The 17,099-nt window shown below is 45.8% G+C and overlaps 1 protein-coding gene across 4 annotated transcripts in view; it reads left to right on the forward strand.

Annotated features, from left to right (window-relative positions):
• GATAD2B (GATA zinc finger domain containing 2B) overlaps positions 1-17,099 on the forward strand; it is a 92,544-nt gene that overhangs the window by 71,326 nt on the left and 4,119 nt on the right. For all 4 annotated transcript variants that reach the window (XM_025858750.2, XM_025858748.2, XM_073888699.1 and 1 more), the window contains 9 exons: positions 6,084-6,419; positions 10,198-10,327; positions 11,741-11,872; positions 12,156-12,287; positions 12,729-12,899; positions 13,415-13,730; positions 14,697-14,899; positions 15,799-15,909; positions 16,065-16,182. In XM_025858750.2, coding sequence (XP_025714535.1) covers positions 6,085-6,419; positions 10,198-10,327; positions 11,741-11,872; positions 12,156-12,287; positions 12,729-12,899; positions 13,415-13,730; positions 14,697-14,899; positions 15,799-15,909; positions 16,065-16,182 — 1,648 coding nt within the window. In that variant the 5' untranslated portion in view covers position 6,084. The remainder of the gene's footprint in view (positions 1-6,083; positions 6,420-10,197; positions 10,328-11,740; positions 11,873-12,155; positions 12,288-12,728; positions 12,900-13,414; positions 13,731-14,696; positions 14,900-15,798; positions 15,910-16,064; positions 16,183-17,099) is intronic.

The raw sequence follows: 17,099 nt of genomic DNA on the forward strand, positions 1-17,099 counted from the left end.
TGGATGAATTCAGTTCTCTTCATTGAAGTGTAAGTAAAAGAAGCAGGCTATAAGAAGGCAGAGAAGATGGGTTCATGTGAACATCCAGGTACTTATTTTAGTTACATGCACATCTGTCTCCTATCAGAATGAAATTGTTAAAAGACAGTGACCTAGGGGCACCTGGTGGCTCACAGGTCATGGTCCCGGGGTCCTGGGATCGAGCCCCGCATCCGGGCTCCCTGCTCAGCAGGAAGCCTGCTTCTCCCTCTCCCACTCCCCCTGCTTGTGTTCCGTCTCTCGCTGTGTCTCTGTCTCTCTGTCAAATAAATAAATAAAATCTTAAAAGACAGTGACCTAATCTTTTTCATCTTTATTCCTACCAGCTAACCGTGAACTTGGCATATAGTATACTTAATATTTGTGGGGGATGGATGGATGTGCACATTCATGAATACCCAACACTGCTTCCCAAGATTACCCAGCTTTGCTACATCAATCTGTATAACAGACTTTTGAAGTGAGCTAGTCCTGCATAGGAATCCCAGGCTCACTGTCTAAAGCTTTATAGTCCTAGGATACTTGATTTAACATTTTCCCATCTGTAATGTAGGGATAAGACCACTTAGTAACTTGTTGAGATTTAAATGAGAACACATGGGGCGCCTGGGTGGTGGCTCAGTCCGTTAAGCATCTGCCTTTGGCTCAGGTCATGATCCCAGGGGATGAGCCCAGCCCCATGTCAGGCTCCCTGCTCAGCTCTCCCTCCCCCAGCACATGCTCTCTTGCGCTCGCTCGCTCTCTCTCTCAAATGAATAAATAATCTTTTAAAAAGGCAAAATACAACACTTATTTTATAGAATTTTTATTTTAAGCAGGCTCCACACTGAATATGGGGCTTGAACTCACGACCCTGAGATTGATTAAGCAACACATGCTCTACTGTCGAGGCCAGCCAGGCACCCCTATTTTGCAGAATTTTTGTTTTTCTTTTTTGGAGAAGAATTTTTGTGTGATAAATTTACATTGAATATTATTTTCACAGCTTTTTTTTAAAGATTTTATTTATTTGACACAGAGAGAGAAAGAGAGCACAAGTAGGCAGAGTGGCAGGCAGAGGGAGAGGGAGAAGCAGGCTCCCCGCTGAGCAGAAAGCTGGATGTAGGGTATGTGGGCCTCGATCCCAGGACCCTGAGATCATGACCTGAGCTAAAGGCAGACGCTTAACTGACTGAGCCACCCAGGTGCCCCTGTGTTAACAGCTTTATTGGAGTATAATTTTAAGTCTATGTTTTAGTGATTTTTTTTTTTTTTAGAGATTTTATTTATTTAGTTAACACAGAGTACAAGCAGGGGGAGTGGCAAGGAGAGGGAGAAGCAGGCTCCCTGCTGAGCAAGGAGCCCGACATGGGGCTTGATCCCAGGACCCTGGGATCATGACCTGAGCCAAAGGCAGACGTTTACCGACTGAGCCACCCAGGTGCCACCAAGAACTTTTTCTTCATTCCCATTACATCATAGCTCCTCACTGCCCTGCCTCCACTTGCAGTCACAGGTAGCCTCTAATCTACTTTCTGTCTCTCTGAATTTGCCTATTCTAGGTATCTCATGTAAGTGGAACCATAAAATACTTGTCCTTTTGTGTGTGACTTCAGTTTGCATGTTGTTTTCAAGATTCCTCCATGTTTTATTGGATTTTGAGGCAGAATGGCTAGATGAGTAAAAAGCAAGTAAGGAAAATTTTGGTCAGAGTTCTCAAGGCATCTCTTGGGAAAGACTACTTACCTTAGAAATTTGAAATATCTGTTTCTGGGGCACCTCGGTGTCTCAGTCGTTAAGCGTCTGCCTTCGGCTCAGGTCATGGTCCCAGGGTCCTGGGATCAAGCCCTGCATTGGGCTCCCTGCTCGGCGGGAAGCCTGCTGCTTCTCCCACTCCCCCTGCTTGTGTTCCCTTTCTCGCTCTGTCTCTTATCTGTCGAATAAATAAATAAGATCTTTCAAAAATATATGTTTAGGGGCCCCTGCTCCACAGGAAGCCTGCTTCTCCCTCTCCCACTCCCCCTGCTTGTTTTCCTTCTCTTGCTGTGTCTCTCTCTATCAAATAAATAAAATCTTTAAAAATATATATATATATGTTTAAAAAAATATGTTTCTAGTTTCTGCCAACTTCTAGTGTATCTCTTTATTTCATTGGAGTATAATGGGGGGGGAGGTATTTGAGCAGTGTTCAACTGTTTATATAAGCATCTGAGAAGCCAGGATGATGATGGTGTCCCAGACTCCCTTCAACTCTAGGTTATTGAAGTTTTGTTGCTTTGTTATATATTTTCAGTGCTCATGAATATAATTTGCCCCAAAACTTGGAACACTGTGCCATATTAATTTGCATTTATATGTCTTGCTGTGTTCTTTTCTGGAGTATTTTTTGCATCTAGGTGTATGATCAGTTAAGTAACAGACTTTTCCCACCTGCAACTTCCCAGTGGACCTCTCAGTATGAGATGTTTTGTTTTTTTAAAGATTTTATTTATTTGTTTGAGAGAGGGAGGGAGAGGGAGAAGCAGACTCCCCACTGAGCAGAGCGCGCCTGATGTGGGACTCGATACCAGGACCCTGGGATCATGTCCTGAGCTGAAGGCAGACGCTTAACTAACTGAGCCACCCAGGTGCCCGTCAATATGAGATGTTGATCAAGTTCCCTGGAACACTGTTACTGTGGAGTTGGGACTTAACTTTTGATGTTCCATAGCATTCAGCTTTCCAGTTTCCACCTTGTGGGTATTTTTCAGAAGTAAACCACTTCAGAAATAATGTGTATCAAAATACCAGATCTTTAGGGGGACCTGTAGCCAAACACTGTTTGTATATTCTATAATATCTCTCCTATCTGAAGTTGTTAAAACTAAGAGGATATGGAGAAGTTGGAACCTCATGCGCTGCTGGTGGTGACGTAAGATAGTAGGGCCCCTTTGGAAAGCAGCCCAACACGTCTTCTAAGTGTTGAACAAAGAGCTACCATGCAGCCCAGCAGTTCACTCCTAGTTCTTTACACAGGAGAACTGAAAACATGTTCATACAAAAACTTGTACACAAAAGTTCATAGCAGCATTGTTCATAATAGCAAAAAGGGGAAAAAACAAGTGTCCATCAGTTGATAAATGGATAAACAAAATACATCTATACAAATGGAATATCCTTTGGAGATAAAAAGGTACAAAGTAATAACACAGGCTACAAACATGAATGAACCTTAAAAACATGATGCTCAGTGAAAACCAGTCACACACACAAAAAAAAACCCACGTATGGTTCCATTTATATGAAAAGTCCAGGGGTGCGTGGGTGACTCAGTCAGTTAAGCATCCAACTCTTGATTTCGGCTCAGGTCATTATCTCTCAGGGTCATGAGATCAAGCCCCACATCTCCCTCTGTGCTGGGCATGGAGTCTGCTTAAGATTCTCTCCCTGCGGGGCACCTCGGTGGCTCAGTCGTTAAGCGTCTGCCTTCGGCTCAGGTCATGATCCCAGGGTCCTGGGATCGAGTACCACGTTGGGCTTCCTGCTCGGCTGGGAGTCTGCTTCTCCCTTGCTCTCTGCCCCTCCCCCCCCCCCACTTGTGCTCTCCCTCTCTCAAATAAATAAATAAAATCTTTGAAAAGAAGAAACATTACCCAAAAATTCAGAGATATGGCTTCTGATTTTTTTCTGATCTCCAAAATGTCTGTTTCCTTTTGTTGGATTTTTTTTTTTTTTTTTTTTTTGGTCTCAGGAAAGGATCAAATAGCTCTTATTTTATTCCTCACTACAAGAAGGAAGATGCCTCAAACACAAACCCATTTTTCTTTGCAAGAGTACCAGTTAACACTGGCAGTTTTCTCTGTCCTCCTTGAGTCTGTGAATTATTGGGTCTGATCTCATTGTTTTAGGTATAGAAGTCATAACCCTAGGGTATAGAAATTAAATTTTGTTGAGCATCTTCTGAGTCCCCACTTTTACAGATAAAATTGAGATTTAGGGAGGTAAAGTAACTTATTAAATATTTGACCTTATAAAAGTAATTAGCAGTTTGATCCTATGTTTCTATGACTCAAAAAATGTTCCTTCCAGTGCCTCATTGCTGTTTCCTACCAGGAAAATAGCCCTGGATTTAAAAGTATGGAAGAAATTCTCCATTTAGATTTTTTTAGCATAAAAAATCAAAGTGAGAGGGAAAATGTTAATTTTCTTGCCTTTTATATTTTTTTGCATAAGTAGAGAAAGTATTACCTCTTATCAGCCTAAACACCTGAGTCTTTCATTAAAGCCAAGTATCTTTTTTTTTCTAAGTAGGCTCCATGCCCAGTGGGCTTGAACTCACAACCCCAAGATCAAGAGTCACCTGCTCTACCAACTGAGCCAGCCAGGCACCCCCTAAAGCCAAGTGTCTTAAGATACTGAATCTTTGGGGGCGCCTGGGTGGCTCAGTTGGTTAAGCGACTGCCTTCGGCTCAGGTCATGATCCTGGAGTCCCGGGATCGAGTCCTGCATCGGGCTTCCTGCTCAGCAGGGAGTCTGCTTCTCCCTCTGACCCTCTTCCCTCTCGTGCTTTCTATCTCTCATTCTCTCTCTCTCTCAAATAAATAAATAAAATCTTTAAAAAAAAAAAAAGATATTGAATCTTTGGGCGCCTGGGTGGCTCAGTTGTTAGGCATCTGCCTTTGGCTCCGGTCATGATCCCAGGGTCCTGGGATCGAGCCCCATGTCAGGCTTCCTGCATTGGACTCCTGCTCAGCGGGAAGCCTGCTTCTCCCTCTCCCACTCCCCCTGCTTGTGTTCCCTCTCTCGCTGACTCTCTCTGTCAAATAAATAAAATCTTAAAAAAAAAAAAAAGATAGTGTATCTGTAGAGACTTGCTGCATCTAGATAACTGAGGCTTCCCGGGCGCCTGGGTGGCTCAGTTGGTTCAGCGACTGCCTTCGGCTCAGGTCATGATCCCGGAGTCCCGGAATCGAGTCCCACATCAGGCTCCCTGCTCAGCAGGGAGTCTGCTTCTCCCTCTGACCTTCCCCCCCTCTCATGCTCTCTCTCTCATTCTCTCTCTCAAATAAATAAATAAAATCTTTAAAAAAAAAATAGATAACTGAGGCTTCCCATTAAATGCTCTTTATTTCATCTTTCTCGTAGTCCTCCATAAGATAGGCCAATTAAAGATATGCCTGGGTGACTTGAGGAACTTCCCCATTCATAAAAGATTCTTTTCCAGGAGAATTTGGTATGATAGTTAAAACCAACGTATCTGGGACACCTGGGTGGCTCAGTCTGTTAAGTGTCTGCCTTCGGCTCAGATCATGATCCCAAGGTCCTGGGATCGAGTCCTGAGCCCCTCTGCCGCTCCCCCTGCTTGTGCTCGCTCGCTCTCTCTGACAAATAAACAAAATCTTTAAAAAAAACCAACAACAAACCAACGCATCTGACTTTGAGCATACAGACACAAAAAGCCAGTCACAAAAAAAAAAATGTTTATTTTCTGAGAGATGTAGGCTTTTAATGGACCATCCAGGTGAGTGTAGTGGTGATATAGTAAGGACCTCAATGACTAGAAGGTAGTTGAAGTTTAGTTTCCACTGCTAAAGTTGACAATGGAGAAATCTCCTTTAGTATAGGTGTTTTGGAAAGATAGAAGGTAGGTTAGCTCAGTGACCTTTGAAATTCCATGTATCTATGATTATTTTTTTGAAGTAAGCTCTGTAATGTGGGGCTTGAACTCACAACCCTGAGATCAAGGGTTGCATGCTTGGGACGCCTGGGTGGCTCAGTCGGTTGGGCGTCTGCCTTCGGCTCAGGTCATGATCCTGGGGTCCTGGGATCGAGTCCCGCATCGGGCTCCCTGCTCCGCGCGCGGGGAGCCTGCTTCTCCCTCTGCCTCTGCCTCTCTCTCTCCGCCTCTCATGAATAAATAAATAAAATCTTAAAAAAAAAAAAAAAAAAAAAGAGTTGCATGCTTTACCAACTGAGCCAGCTGGGTGTCGCTGTGATTCTTCTGAGTACCTCTTCCACTCACCCTAGTCCTTACAGACTGTTGAAGGGGCTGGGTTCTGATCTCACTTGTATTCTCCTTTCCGTAGGATGGATAGAATGACAGAAGATGCTCTTCGCCTGAACCTGTTGAAGCGGAGCTTGGACCCAGCGGATGAGCGAGATGATGTCCTGGCTAAGCGACTCAAAATGGAGGGGCATGAGGCCATGGAACGCCTGAAAATGCTGGCACTGCTTAAACGGAAGGATCTGGCGAACCTTGAGGTGCCACACGAGTTGCCCACCAAGCAGGATGGCAGTGGTGTCAAGGGATATGAAGAGAAGCTCAATGGGAATCTCAGGCCTCATGGAGACAACAGGACTGCTGGAAGGCCCGGCAAAGAAAACATCAGTGACGAGCCTGTGGATATGAGTGCGAGGCGGAGGTACGGCACTGTTCAGCTGCCTCCTGCAGTGGGGTCTCCTCATGAATTAAGCCCGTGAAAATGGGATGAATTCCAGTGAAAGGAGGTGCTTCTTGAAAGAAGACATATGTGTGCCATTTGGCTTGACCATGAATTCCTCTCACTTCCAAATGAAATTTGGTGCCTCATATATCAGCTTAGCACAGAGAATCCTATAGTTAACACCCTTAAGATAAAGGTCATTTCTGGACGAAGGAGGCACCGTAGAGCTGGAAGTGAGATGATGCGGGCTTCACTCTTAGGGCCATTTTAGGAAGGCAGCAGACTTTCCTTCCGGTCACCTTTAGAGTTTTAGAATCTGTTTGTTACGGAGTCCCCACTTCTGTTACATCCAGAAGCATGGGCCTAGCTTCTCTTTTGTGAACAAGGAAATTGTCTTCATGTGCTAATTCTCTGCATTCTTGCTTTATGCCACTCTCTTCGACCTCTACATACACATAAACATACACGCACACATGTGCGTGTACACTCTCATGCACACGTTTTCACAGGACTTCTTGTGTCTGTCAAGGCTGAGTGCTTGAAACAGTGAGAGGTACTGACTGAGGGTGACGACTTCCAGGACAGTGAATCACAGTGTAGACAATCCTTGCTTTAAGAACATTCAGTTTGTTAATAGTTCAGGTATAGCTGATAGGGCATGAGAATGATCCTTTAGTGTCCACTTGCCCTTCAGCTGGCCTTGCTGAATTTGTCTATGACTGAAGGGGGAAGAAAGGGGCAGTTAGGGCCCTACCTGGGATTCTTTCTCTAGCTTTAGTGTTTACTTACCATCACTGTCCCAGGGTTATTTTTTTAAACCACACCCAATGAGGGAACATTCTTTTTGGTAATAGCATTTAAAACCCTTAGGAAACTTTAAATAAATTCCCTATTGGTCATAAAAGAGGAGAAAAATCCTTGGGTAGCTTGGAAGCTATATGTAGTGTCAGCAGAATGTTATGAAAATAGATTAATTCTGAGACCCTTTGGGGAAGAAAGAAAGCAGATGAATGAGATCATGCCGCTGAGCAGCCCCTTGCCCGTAGCCACCGCCACCCCTTCTGGAGCAAGTACTGACCCTGCGTGACTGGGGAGGAGGGAGACGACAAACGTCGGGTGGTTCCTCACATCCCGAGTTGGCCCTGAAAACGTATTTTTCATAGAAACATTGCTGTACATTTTGGTGAGATCTCAGTAGTGCTATTAATTGGTATTGTATTAAATAAATTTTCAAAATTCTATGTTGGAAGGTCAGACTGCCCTGAAAACCCTACCATTGCATTTAATTTTATTTTAGGGATGAACTTTTGAAACTTGATCCTCTGGAAACCAGGAACTGTTTTTTAATGGTCTCCAGGAAAAAGAGGGTTAATGTAAACTATCTAGATTCCCATTCTACATGGAAAAATAGGCCCCATTGGCCCCTGCCACTCTTCTCCCCTTTCACCAGATATACTGACAGTTATTTCCACTTAGCCCCAAGCTTTTTATAAGAATGAACAGGATTGATAGATTGTTCAGCAAGAAGAACAACAGTGTCTTTATCTGGATAAAAGAAGACAACTTAAAAGCAGAAAGAATGACGAGCCCCTCCCATCAATGATAGCCACATCATAATTGCCTAATTTTTTTTTTTTTTTGCCATCAGTTGGGCAGGTTACAATGTCTATGAAATAAGGCGTGTGTGAAACCAGTGCTTGCTTATATTTTGGAATGCTAGAGAAACATGGCCATTTTCTTTCTGTTTAGTTGTTTTTACAACTGGAATGAGGATTAGAAGTTACATAGCTTTTGGGAATCTGCCAGTCTGGGTCGTAAGTGAGGTCAGCAACAATTCAGGGTTTTAGTAATCTCCAACAGGTAAAGTTTCACACTTAAGAACACCAAATAATGTAAATCGTATATATATTTGGGAAAGTAGCAAAATAATTTCTGTCCCCGGAAGGCTTAATTAATGAGACCAGAATCTCAAGTCAGATGTAAAAAAAACAAAGAATGAAACAAAACTTGACTTGGGTTTTGCCTTGCCTGTGCTGTTATCTATTGTGGGTCTGATTATATCCAGGAATAAAATATCATTTAGTTAGGGTTATTCTCAGATACAACTCCTTGATAAATGCTGCTTGGTTCCAGTCTCCATCCAGGAATGTCTCTACCTGTCTTGTTGCTGAGCAGTCCATCAGCAGTGGGTGACCTTCATTTGAGCAAGGAGGAATTCTTAGAGATAATATTGATGTATGTATTCCAGCCAGGACCAGAATGGAAGGAGCTTTGGACTGTTGATGTAAATAAACATTGGGAAATCAAGTAGAATTAGAAATCCACCAGATCTCAAAATTAGTCATCTGTGTTAGTGTTAGGGATGGGAGACCGGGGTGAAGGAATATAGAAATGAAAAATGAAATCACCAGAAAATAAAATCAAACACTGTGAGGCCTGACCATTATTCCAGCAACTTGGGGTCAGAGGAAAACGGGCTCTTCTCCTTCTCCTGGCTGCTTTTTCTGTAACCTCACATCCTCAGCTTGCCATCTGTGACCAGTGGTTATAGAGCAATCCAGACGAATGTCATAGTTCCCAACATAGTCACGCATGTCACTCTGTCCCTTTATTCTATCTTCTCATCTAAATTTGATTTTACTAACTCTGTTTTACCCTGTTGAGAAATTGGATGTTCACCCCATCTAGGCAGGGTGCCCTGTTCAAAAAGTATCTATGACCCGACAGCTGGGAGAAGAGACCCAGAGAAATGGTAGAGAGGCTCACAGGACTAAAGATCTTTGGGTGTTAGGGATTCGAGTTTCATGTTTAAGTTACAACTACAAAATTGCTTTAGATAATATGTTTTCCTAACTACACTGAAGATCTCGAGGCGGTAGGTTCTGGGAAGATATCTTTGAGTTAAGAAATCAGAGAGTTAGAAGATGTGGTTATTGATTTGGGAACCTGAGGCAGAATCTCCAGAATTCGGTGCCATTTTTTATCATCTTAGAAGAACAAGTATGATGCTTTTATGGCTAGCCCCAAAAGACCAAAACTACAATTGTCTAATAAATAAGATTGGGAATACAGGGACCCAGTGTGGAAGATTTAGATGTCAGAGTCGTTTCTAGAGAGTTTCTTGCTGAGGGAAGATGCTAAGTGGCAGTCTGGCAAGTAGATGCATTTTGGAGTTTCCTCCAGAAGGCTGTAGACTTGGCACTGTCCATTCCTTCACGCAGCTGACAACAGTACCTTCTTCTGCCTTAACTTGTGACAGGACAGACTACCATTAGGGTTGTCATAAAACCTCCTCTTCTGTGAACCCTCATTTAGCCAGGACCGTGGTGTTACGGGCATAATGAGCTTAGGACCCTCGTTAGCGCTGTGCCCCCACCTTTGCCCTTCCAGCTAGCTGTTTCCTTCTTGAGCCTCTACATAGCTAATGAGACAACCCGAAGGAGAGTGAGATCTAGGGGAAACATTTAGAATTTTGATTCAGATCAACGTGATAACACTCACCTCTTATTCCCATTTCTGAAGCCAGTCACTGTGTGTGTGTCTTGTCCCTACACAAGGAAATTAGATGGAAAGTACTGTGACTGAGGCTTTAGCACCACTCCTGTCTTGGTATTTTCTTCATCCTAGGATTTGAATCCCCTGGGTGCATTGGGACAGACCTAATAAGTTCCCTTGAATTTCTTTGTTCAGTAGGAAAAAAGTTTTAACTTTTCTATGAACCTTCACTGTTGAAATACCTTAATATTTTCTTGTCTAGTGAGCCAGACCGAGGAAGACTGACTCCCTCCCCAGACATCATTGTTTTATCTGATAATGAGGCTTCCAGTCCCCGTTCCAGCTCCCGAATGGAAGAAAGACTCAAAGCAGCCAACCTAGAGATGTTTAAGGTAAAAAAAAAGAGAGAGAGAGAAGAAAGAAAAAATATCTTTCTTCATTTTTTGCTCCTCCTATTTTAAGAGTCCCAGTTCTTTGTTTTTATAGTTTACTTTTTTAATCTAAGTAATTACCCATTGATGAAACTTTTTATAAGTGATTCTCAACCTCAAGGGCATGCCCTTTAATTTTTTAATTTGTTTTATTTTTCAAAGATTTATTTATTTTTATTAGAGCACAAGCGGGAGAAGGGGCAGAGGGAGAGAGGGAATCTCAGGCAGATTCCCCACTGAGTGCAGAGCCCAACATGGGGCTCGATCTCACGACCCTGAGGTCATGACCTGAGCTGAGATCAAGAGTCGGGTACTCAACCAACTGAGCCACCCAGATGCCCCTAAAGATTGTTTTTAAGATTTTATTTATTTATTTGGCAGAGAGAAAGCACAAGCAGAGGAAGCGACAGGCAGAGGAGAGGGAGAAGCAGGCTCCCTGCCGAGCAAGGAGCCTGATGTGGGGCTTGATCCCAGGACTCTGGGATCATGACCCGAGCCGAAGACAGATGCCTAACCAACTGAGCCACCCAGGCGCCCTGCCCCTAAAGATTTTATTTTTAAGTAACCTGTACACCCAACATGGGGCTCGAACCTACAACGCCCAAGATCAAGAGTTTCATGTTCCACCTACCTACTGAGCCAGCCAGGCACCCCAAGGGCATGCCCTTTTACAGGGAATTAGAACGGAGTGAAGAGGATAGTTGGACAAAGCTTATTCAGTATAACTTATCTTTGGAAAATACGAAAACAAAACTTCATAAGTCACATAAACTCTTGGCTGGAACCACTCTATCCTGGTTCTCATAATATGAAGGGATTCCTCAGTTTTTATGTATATCTAGAAGAAACTTGGCTTAAGAAGATCCAGAAACATTATTTTAAAGGAAAGCGGTGTCGGGTACCTGGGTGGCTCAGTCCTTAAAGCTTCTGCCTTCGGCTGAGGTCATGGTCCCAGGGTCCTGGGATCAAGTCCCGCATCGGGCTCCCTGCTCAGCGGGAAGCCTGCTTCTCCCTCTCCCACGCCCCCTGCTTGTGTTCCCTCTCTCGCTGTGTCTCTCTCTGTCAAATAAATAAATAAAATCTTTTTTTAAAAAAAGGAAAGCAGTGTTTCCCTGTGGCCATTCTTCTGTTTTGCCAGAAATCTGGTTGATTATGATTTATATGTGGTCTCTCCTTTCATTCTGTAAGCATTTTTTGAGCACCTGCTGAATACCAAGCACTGTGCTGGAATCCAGGGACACAAAAATACCAGTCCCAGTGCTGCTTCTGCTTGGTGTGGAAGATGATTTCAGACCGAGAAGAAGAGATCATCTTGCAGGAAGGGACTTTTTGTCTGGGTGCCTGCTCCCATAGCTAGCCCTCCTGTCTCCTTAGGGGAAAGGTGTGGAGGAACGGCAGCAGCTCATCAAGCAGCTGAGGGATGAGCTGCGATTGGAGGAAGCCCGGCTGGTGCTGTTAAAGAAACTGAGGCAGAGCCAGCTACAGAAAGAGAACGTGGTCCAGAAGGTATTACGCCCTAGTAATACGGGTCTGGGTTTGAGAATGGACTCCCCCAGGTAGGTTCGGTTGGGTGGCCCATTCTTCTCTGGTTCCATGGTTTTTAGTTTCTAAGAATAGTGACTTTTTTTTTTTTTTTTTTTTAAATCTTAGGCTTTAATCAAGAAAGCCTTGATTCCATTTTTGTCATTTTTCCTCTGGTCAACGGAAGCTTTATTCCAACAAGGAACTTTAAAAGTCTGGGAGTGTTCCAGATTTCTGCCTCTGTTTCATTGTCTTTTCTCTCTCTCAGACCCCAGTTGTGCAGAATGCAGCATCCATCGTTCAGCCGTCTCCTGCCCATGGGGGACAGCAGGGCCTATCCAAGCTTCCCTCCCGGCCTGGGGCCCAAGGGGTTGAACCACAGAGTCTGAGAACATTACAGGTATGTGACCCACCTTGGGGTCTTTGTGTCGGAGAGCCCTGTCTATCCCATCTCTGGTTTGGGACTTTTGTGACAATTCTAGAAGAACCTGGCCATAGTAGGGATGCTGTTACTCAGTCCTGGGTCCCTCCTGGCATGACTTGGTATGTGGTACTAGGTGGCATAGTAGGGTGAATAATCCTTATCTTCCCATTGTGGTTTTTCTTATCTGGATGTTTCTAGCTTAGCCCATTTCCATCTAGGGTTAGATAGCTTATACCAAGTAAAACCAGGGAATTCCTACCACTAATCAGGATTTACATTGATGGTACATTTATTCCGTAGATCGTTAGACAAAATTACCCACTCTGTGTTTCCACTCAGCTATGTGTTACAGACAGTGTTAACCTCATTGGCATTTTACCAGCTATGACTACTTCTTTTCCTCTTCTCCCCCTTCAGGGTCACAGTGTCATCCGTTCAGCGACCACTACCACCCTCCCACATATGTTGATGTCTCAACGTGTTATTGCACCAAACCCAGCCCAGCTACAGGGTCAGCGGGGCCCACCCAAGCCAGGCCTTGTACGCACCACAACACCCAACATGAATCCTGCCATCAACTACCAACCGGTAAGAGAGCCCTCATGTGGAAACGGAGAAGTCTTTTATTGCATTCCCTGTTGAAAGGACCATAGTATTTAGGGGTTTGGACATAGAGAAGCTGTAGGACAACCCAGGGTAGTTTTGGTGGAGCTTGAATTGACAGCAGTCCTGAAAGTGGTAGCACAGGGGAGTTCCCTGAGGACAGGAGTGGACAAAGGGAGGCTGTACAGCAGAGCAGCGGTGAGCCTGACACCTGCCTGGAAGAAAGCAGGGGCCTGGGGAAGAAGCAGCATAAGGACAAAGGACAGAGAGCATCCCCTTGTTTTCAGCTCTCAGCAGTTGTCAGTCCTAGCCACTATCATTCTCCTTTCCTGTGTGCTGGAGATCTTTTTCATTGAGGTTGGACACCTCCTATCTTTTCCTGAGTTTTGGGAGAGCTAAGCAGTCCAGACGAGGCTCAGGTAATGTTTTCTGCCATGAAAGCAAGACTTGGTCCTTGCTCCCACATCCCGTCACTGACCCCTGTGCTCCCTGCATTCCAGCAGTCGAGTTCTTCTGTTCCCTGCCAGCGCACAGCATCCTCTGCCATCTATATGAACCTTGCCTCCCACATCCAGCCAGGGACCGTGAACAGAGTGTCCTCACCACTTCCTAGCCCCAGCGCCATGACTGATGCTGCCAACTCCCAGGCTGCAGCCAAATTGGCTCTTCGCAAACAGCTGGAAAAGACACTCCTGGAGATTCCACCCCCTAAACCTCCCGCTCCCTTGCTTCACTTCCTGCCTAGTGCAGCCAATAGCGAGTTCATCTACATGGTGGGCTTGGAAGAAGTTGTACAGAGTGTCATCGACAGCCAAGGTGAGGCTACTTCCTCTGGTCAGTCTTTTATCTGAGCAAGAGGCTGCCAAGCCTGATTGACAAGTGACCTCTCCTTACTCTTGCCAAACCACCTGTCATTCGTTATTCAGAGGCTGTTCGGGAGCAACATAGCAGAAATGCTTTTTGTGTGTCTATATAGCTTAGGCTTCATATTTTTACTGTATTTTGTGTATCTTGTATAGTTTTTGCAGTATATTGTTTAGTTCTTTTCAACGGTGCCTAGCATGATGTATGCATAATTTGTTGAGTAGAACACTTACTGTTGATGTCCGTGTTTGTGTGGCATTGTGCTACATTATCATGTTCAGTCCCTGCCGTTTGAGTCCTTAGAGTTGAGAAAGTAGACTTACTGAAGGAGATAACTCTGACCACATGAAAGCTGTGAAGCAGCCCTGAACCAAACTGTGAAGTATTAACACTAACAGAAGTTGCTAAGCCTGAATTTCCAAACATGGGGACTTAGGGGGACACCTGACAGTAGAAGAAGGTGCCTGAAAGTATTGACTCTAAACAGATCACAAAGTGAGTGATTCAGACATTGATAGCTAAAAATTGTGAATGTCTGGGCCGGGGATCAGTGCAGTCTGACGTAAAAAGATGCTATGAAGCAAAAGTGTTGGTGGAGTTGGATGGATCCAGTGTCCTCTGAATGAAGCAGGTTTCTGTCTCACTGGCGGACGAGGAAGTCAGGGAGCATGGGTTCTTGGGCCAGCTTTGTCATGAGCAGCCACGCTTCTCAGACTTGGCTTCCTCGTCTGTGAACGGGGTGCTGTGCTCTGAGTTTCCTAAGGTGACGTTGTTACAATTGAATGAAATAAAAGTATTTTCTAAATTGTAGAGTCTCCTTCTTACTTCAGCAGAATAATCTTCTGAAAAATTGATTTGATGAAGAAACAGGAGGTGGGGAGTGTGAAAGCCCTGATGATTCTTTTTGTTGGCATCTAGGCAAGAGCTGTGCCTCACTCCTGCGGGTTGAACCCTTTGTCTGTGCCCAGTGCCGCACAGATTTCACGCCCCACTGGAAGCAGGAGAAGAATGGCAAGATTCTGTGCGAGCAATGTATGACCTCCAACCAGAAGAAGGCTCTAAAGGCTGAACACACCAACCGGCTGAAAAATGCTTTTGTTAAAGCCCTACAGCAGGAACAGGTAAGAATTCTGACTTCTCACCAGCCACCTGCTCCGGTTGGCTTTTCCCAAAAGGTAGTTCTTTCTAGTTTTAGTGGAGTCGTCTGTGTGATCCCCGCGGGTCCCCGACGACCTCGGCTCCTGGTACCTCAAGGCCCGGGTTCCCTGTTTGTTTGCTTCCCATTTCCATTTGACTGTCCATGGTTGGGCAAGAGCACAATGACAGAGTGGTCTGGGGTGGGGAGGGACAGAAGGCTCAGATGTGGCTTTCCATCCCTAGTGGCACCAGAGAAGTCCCTCCATTCACTCAACTTCATTTCCTCCTCAAACAAATGGATTGTGGTGGGAGGGGTTTATACCCGAAGCTCTTGGAGAGACAGAGTCTCTCTAGTCCATGTTTGGCAAGGAAATGACAGTGGAGAGAGAGAACTGTGACATGGCCTGGGGGAGAGGAACGAGTGGACCTGCCCTGTGGGGTTAGCGGAGTCAGGACACCCGGGAGAGGGGAGGGTGTGTTGGGAGGCTTGGACCCTTCTCCTCTATCCCGTCTCCACCCCACCACTCATCAGACCCCTTTGGGTAGCATCACGTATCTTCTGGAAAATGGGTAGACAAGAGTCAAAACTAAAACCTCAGTAAACTTATGTCGGCGTTCATCACTCCAGTCAGCCGGTTGCCACCACCCAGGCCTCTCCTGCTCGAGTCTGAGCACCAGCTTTCCTGGACAGACGGATCCCCAGATCAGCGAAGCAGTGTTGGCTGCTTGTGCCCAGAGATCTTAGCGCACCTACCCCACCCAACTCTTGCCTTTTCCGTATCCCTCCTACTCGCTGGCAGTGTTAGAGATAAGAAGACCTCTAGGTTTTCTGGGTAGGAAATGGAGTACTGTCCCGCCAAGTTGACCTGATGACTCCCGACAGGAAATTGAACAGCGACTCCAGCAGCAGGCAGCCCTCTCCCCCACTGCGGCTCCAGCCGTGTCCAGTGTCAGTAAACAAGACACCATAATGAGACATCATACGCTTCGGCAGGTGAGGTTCTCTGGGAGGGCTCATCAGCTGTTGGTCCCATCTTGTCCTTTTTCGGTGGGAAGTCATTCTGCTCTTCCGGGCTCCCATACCCTTCCCTCCCCCTTGTCCCTTCGGCGGCGGCTGCATTGTGATCCACCGTCTGCTCACCGTTGCAGGCTCCACAGCCCCAGAGCAGCCTGCAGCGTGGCATACCCACCTCTGCCCGTTCCATGCTTTCCAACTTTGCGCAGGCGCCCCAGCTCTCTGTGCCCGGTGGCCTCCTCGGGATGCCAGGTAAGAAGTGCTGCTGGGACCGGCTCCCTGGGCGGACAGCTGCCGCTTCTGTTTCTGCTCTCTCTTTAGGCCCCCTCCCTTCACTCTGTTATTTGGCAAGTGTTGGCTAAATTCATAATAACATTCAAGACACAGCACACTGGGGTTTTGGTAGTGAAAACGGCCCAGTCCCTGCCCTTCCCGGTTCGCTGTCTCGTACGCCCTGTTGGGCGTGTGGTTGCTGATCTCTTGGGGAGAAGAGCAGGGTGCTGTTTGAGTGATGGAGGGATGCTGCTTCACAGTCGGCAGCCCCAGACCCAGAGCAGATTCCGCGAGTGCACCTCTTTGCTTTGGTTAATGCCCTCTCACCACTTTCCTTTTCTTTTTTTAAATATATTTCCATTGGCCACTTCAGAAATTGAGATATTTTATTTATTTATTTATTTATTTGAGGGTAGGGGAAGGGGCAGAGGGAAAGGTATAGAGAACCTTTTTTTTAAAAGATTTTATTTATTTATTGGAGAGAGAGAGAATGAGAGAGAGCACATGAGAGGGGGGAGGGTCAGAGGGAGAAGCAGACTCCCCGCCGAGCAGGGAGCCCGACGCGGGACTCGATCCCGGGACTCCAGGATCATGACCCGAGCCGAAGGCAGTCGCTTAACCAGCTGAGCCACCCAGGCGCCCTCACCACTGTTTTCTGACTCTCCCACCTCTTCAAGACCGTGCTTATTATATTCCTGGTAGGACCGAAGTGTCAGGAAGACCTTGCTCCCTAAAGCTGGGGTGCAGAGGGGCCGTTGGCCGCTGACATAAAGCTTCACTGAGTCTGCACAGGTGCAGACAGCTTCTGCAGCTTCCTCCCCAGCTCCAGCTCTGCGCCCCCAGCTGGCGCGGTCCAGAAGGTTCCACCACCTCTTCTAATGCCTGCCCCTCCCCGC

This window comes from Callorhinus ursinus, unplaced genomic scaffold (assembly GCF_003265705.2).
Source record: "Callorhinus ursinus isolate GAN/ISIS: 27379988/994484 unplaced genomic scaffold, GSC_fseal_2.0 scaffold92, whole genome shotgun sequence".
Classification (NCBI taxonomy): domain Eukaryota; kingdom Metazoa; phylum Chordata; class Mammalia; order Carnivora; family Otariidae; genus Callorhinus; species Callorhinus ursinus.